This window comes from Aspergillus brunneoviolaceus, assembly GCF_003184695.1.
Source record: "Aspergillus brunneoviolaceus CBS 621.78 unplaced genomic scaffold BO95scaffold_29, whole genome shotgun sequence".
Classification (NCBI taxonomy): domain Eukaryota; kingdom Fungi; phylum Ascomycota; class Eurotiomycetes; order Eurotiales; family Aspergillaceae; genus Aspergillus; species Aspergillus brunneoviolaceus.
Window position 1 is genome coordinate 4,668 of NW_020290759.1, and position 4,553 is coordinate 9,220.

At 46.8% G+C, this 4,553-nt stretch overlaps 2 protein-coding genes across 2 annotated transcripts; one reads left to right on the top strand and one right to left on the bottom strand.

Moving 5' to 3' along the window:
- Positions 1-751: 751 nt before the first annotated feature.
- BO95DRAFT_473083 (zinc-dependent alcohol dehydrogenase family protein) lies at positions 752-1,905 on the top strand (the record flags this gene model as incomplete). The annotated part of the gene is made up of 4 exons (XM_025589699.1): positions 752-784; positions 809-895; positions 971-1,011; positions 1,077-1,905. 4 exons carry the CDS (start codon positions 752-754, stop codon positions 1,903-1,905), a joined length of 990 nt encoding a protein of 329 aa, XP_025442813.1.
- A 754-nt stretch (positions 1,906-2,659) lies between these two features.
- BO95DRAFT_463062 (uncharacterized protein) lies at positions 2,660-3,549 on the bottom strand (the record flags this gene model as incomplete). Its single annotated transcript, XM_025588957.1, has 2 exons — positions 2,660-3,411; positions 3,462-3,549. 2 exons carry the CDS (start codon positions 3,547-3,549, stop codon positions 2,660-2,662), a joined length of 840 nt encoding a protein of 279 aa, XP_025442814.1.
- Between the last annotated feature and the right edge of the window lie 1,004 nt (positions 3,550-4,553).

The window sequence follows — 4,553 nt, forward strand, 5'->3', positions numbered from 1 at the left end:
ATTCTGAGGATTATCCTTGATATATTTTCGAACTTCGGCTTTTTTGCGATCCTTTTCTCAAAATTACGACAAGCTCAGCCGATTTTCTTGAAAGCTCACAGTCCGATTGCGCGGTTAGCGGCCAACCTTGACGCCAACCGATTATGATGTTTTCGAATCCCTGCAACTCTCCACCGTTCTAACAAAATCACTGCTCGCTTGGCTTGTTACGTAGCTGATGCCTGAGGCTATCTATATAGATTTCTCTTCGCAGATAGCCGCGAAGATTAGAAGGGCTGGTTGAGCCCTCATATTTATGAATCAATATTTTTGAATAAATTAATCAATAGTGTAATAGTAAGATGAAAAGCAGTAATCAGCGCCGCAGATGGCCGTATAAAATATTGATAATCATATATACAGCAGAATTCAAAGGATCCAAATCCCTGCTCCTCCCCACCATATGAGAAAAATCACCAGGGTCAACCGGAGTACACCGGAAATAGCCGGGGGGCTTTGTCGGGATACCGCATTTGGAAACCTTCCCGCCATCCGGTCAGGGTAGACGGAAGGATATTGAATCATATTACAGACAGTCGAGTATAAAGCAGTTCGAGTTGACCTGACATCGGAATGTTATTTCTATTCCAAGTTTCACTGCAGACCGCTGTGCGAGCTAATAATTCCTCACAAGGCTGAAGACAAATCTGCACCCATATCCGCATTCACATCCGCACTATCCGAAAATCAATTCTCTACCGGCCAACCGACAATGAAGCAGTGGTTTCTCGACGGAACTCACAGGGTTGATTCCCTGTAGCTCCAAGAGGTTCCGATCCCCGAGCCCAGTGAATATGAGGTTCTAGTAAAGTTCCACGCTGCTTCACTCAACTTCAGAGACGTTATGATTGCAAATGTAAGCTCGCAGGATTCTCCCAATACGCTGGACTGGATATACCGGGAATCGAAGCTATCTAACATCGCAATACAGGGACAATACTATATCAAAACCAAGGATGGAGTGATTCCAGGGTTAGTACTATAGCTTTGTGAGGCTATATCTTTGATTATGGGTCACTGACTAGATAGCAACAAAGATCCGATGCTGCGGGTGAAATCGTCAAAGTTGGTACCAAGGTGACCAGATTTTCTGCGGGCCAACGGGTTTCACCCATCTTTCATTTGACACACCTGTATGGCTCTGTGAATGATGCCGACATAAACCACCAGCTGGGCGGCACCCACGACGGGGTGTTTTGCGAGTACGGTGTGTTCAACGAGCATGGTTGCGTGCAAATCCCATCAACCTTATCTTATCGCGAAGCTGCCACTCTTCCTTGTGCTGCCCTTACAGCCTGGAACGCCCTTTATGGGGGTCCGAGACAGTTGAAGCCCGGGGATGTGGTTCTGACGCAAGGCAGCGGTGGTGTTAGCATATTTGCGCTCCAGTTCGCGAAGCTCGGGGGCGCACAAGTAATCTCGACAACCAGCAGTAGGGAAAAGGGTGCCAAGCTGCGAGATCTGGGCGCAGACCTCATCATAAATTATGCCGAGGATAGCGAATGGGGCGAGACGGCCAAAAGTCTCTCGCACCGCAAGCGAGGGGTGGATTTTGTGGTCGAGGTTGCCAATACTATGGCTCAATCTTCCCAGGCTGTCGCTAACGACGGGTGCATTGCGACTATTGGAAGAAGAGGAGGCTCGGAAGGAGGGGCTGGATCTTCTCACAGCTCGATGCTAGCAACTGTGAGAAGGATTTTGGTGGGCAACAGGCAGCTTCAGGAGGATATGAATGCTGCTATTGAAGTCAGCAATCTCAAACCGCAAATTGATGGCCGTTCATTCCACTTCCGCGAACTCAAGGAAGCATTTGATTACTTCCAGAAGGGAACCCACTTCGGGAAGGTGGTTGTGGACTTTGACTAAAGACCTTGAGGATCTTTACTATAGGTATAATGGGTTTCCACTGCGGGAACCCAGGAAACGAGGCGGCGGCCTAGCCGGCTCAGAGTATATCAATCAAACCTGTACTTGTGACCGAAGACTTTGGGTAAGCCATACGTCACGCTGAGGAGTTTAGCCTATACACCGCATTGCTAGATAGATATATTTGACCCCTATGCTTGTCAGGGATCCTCTTGTCTCTTTGAAGCATTGGCATTTGGAAATCGATTGGCCTCTTTGAGGATGGCCTGATGCTGGCTCCGACGAGCTGAAAGCTTCCCAGACTTAAGATCCCGTGCCGGAGCTCGCCAATAAGGCCAAGACTTTCCAACCAGTGCAGGAGATGTCGCTTGGCGAAATCTGATACTTGGTTATCCCATGCTTTGGCCTTTCCGGGTGTATTGAATGAAGAAAATGGTCTAACCAATATGTGCAACTGTATCGCAAGTCAAACAGCGGGTCAGGCTGCGGTCGAAGAGTTGCTATCTCAGAGATTGGAGCTTCTGGATCATTAATGCTGTAAGACTCTAGAAGTCTGTATCTTCCCCGAACTCTTATGTTCGATCGGCCAAGATTAGAAGGCTATAAAACTCATGCATCTTGGATATTTTGATAGCATGATATTCCTACTTCAAAAAAGAAATTCCGAAGTTCACGTCCGCATGCACTGATAACTGAGATATTTCATGTGATAAATCAGGTAAATGAGAATGCATCTTCGACTATCATATGTAACTTAGAATGGTTGTTCGTAGTCGTCGCAATCGTCGTCGTCCCTGTTGTTATCGTCGTCGCTATCGTCGCTGTCGTCATCGTCGGAATAAACCCCACCATTCTGAATCTTTCGCTTTTCTCTCTCTAGCCATTCGTTTGGATATCTCATCCGATATTCCTCCGGAGATTCCTTTCGAAGCTTCCTCTGTTCTCTTTGTTCAGCTTCCTCCGGATACATCTGTCGATATGATTCTGGACTATTCTTTCGAATGTCTCTCTTTAGAGCTTCTTGTGGAAAAAGCCTTCGATATGACTCTGGATCTTTCTTTCGAAGCTCCTTTCGGTCTTTCAACTCTTCATTCTCCTCCTCTCGGGCCTTCCTTGCCTGTTCCTGTTTAGCCTTACGTCTCCTCGCCTGTTCCTCTTCGGCTGCTTTGATAAGAGCTGTATAATAGTCCTTCTCCTCCCCAGTAACCTCATAGCCATTCCACCATTCGGCGTATTCACGCAGGTTATCATAGGAACAGTATGCATCATTCCAAAAGGGTCTAAGCACCATGAACCTGGCTTCTGACTCGCGCGACTTTACATCAATTCCTGACGGCCAAAAATGGTTTTCCCGACTGGGGTTGGGATTCTTGGGGGGATGATCCTCGAGATAACCCGAGTAATATCCTTCGGTTTTCAGGAAGAACATATCATGATTTTGATTGATAGCTAGACACCAGCCCGTGAGCTTATCGCCACTTTCGCCGGAGGGCGCAATTGCATTCCCTAAGCCAAGTCAGCTTTGTGCTATATTCTATGGTTAATTGCCCACTTACAAAGGTAGTAAATTCCATCGCCAAGGGGTCCAAGTTCCTTGCGAAGCGCCTCAAGGTTTGCCTCCCCCATTTGATAATTGGCCGTCATTTTGAGGGATGTATAAGCTTGTGTAGATGAAGAGATAAGTTAAGGCTGGGAGGAGTGCTTTGTATAACTTTGAGAGTATACGGAAAGGAAGGTTTATGCAAGTGTAGAAGGGGTTAAGGCCTCATTACTTATATTCTGTTTCAAGTTCAGCCTGAGGTATTATGCCCCGCTTCCTACAGTGCCAACGTCATAACAAAAAGTTTTCAGAGGGGCGAAGATGCTTGCAGCTGAACTCTCGATAAACGCCAGTTCCCCCCACGATCAGCGGTGGGGGAGAGAGTGATGATCAGAAGCTACTTCTCGATGGTGGTCCAAATACGTCGGTAGTTATTGGCAAAACCTTTGGTCAAAACTGCGCTGGGTATGATGATCCACTAAAACGACAATGGAAGTGTCATCAGCTCTCCTGATGATGGTGGGCAATCTTTCGTTGTGGAACCTTTTCTAGCTTCTTCTCTAAGAAAAGCTACTAGAAGGTTCTTGGGGCACCCTCCTGTCCTTCTGATTGCCATGATCGTTGATGCGTGATATTTGAAATTCTATTGGATGACAATATTATCAGCACTCTATCGATACCCTGGACGGCGAACGAATAACAAATTGAGCTGAACGTTCCGCTACTGATCAGCATCTTCAGATGAGAAACGCGGAGCATCCCAACAACTCGCTTGCATCCATAAGTAAGCTCATAAGAGGTAATTGTGGACTAGTACCTGGCGATTTCCAGTTGAAGATTAGGTGCGAAGTGAGCAGGCTCTCAAATAGCCCATCTTATTTATAAATACCACCCAGGGCAGATCCAACCTACTAAATTAGCGCCGAGGCTGAATCGCCGACGCCCAGCTAAGCGAACTAAAACTCCACCCCTACTCAGCTGCTCGTCTATTTCCAGTACTTGGATAAGCAGATCTTTCCAATATTACGTAACTGCAGTCGATCGCAAAGCTTCAGTCAGCCATAAAATCGCTGCCTGAAGTGGGTTGTGAGTATTCGTATCAATAATT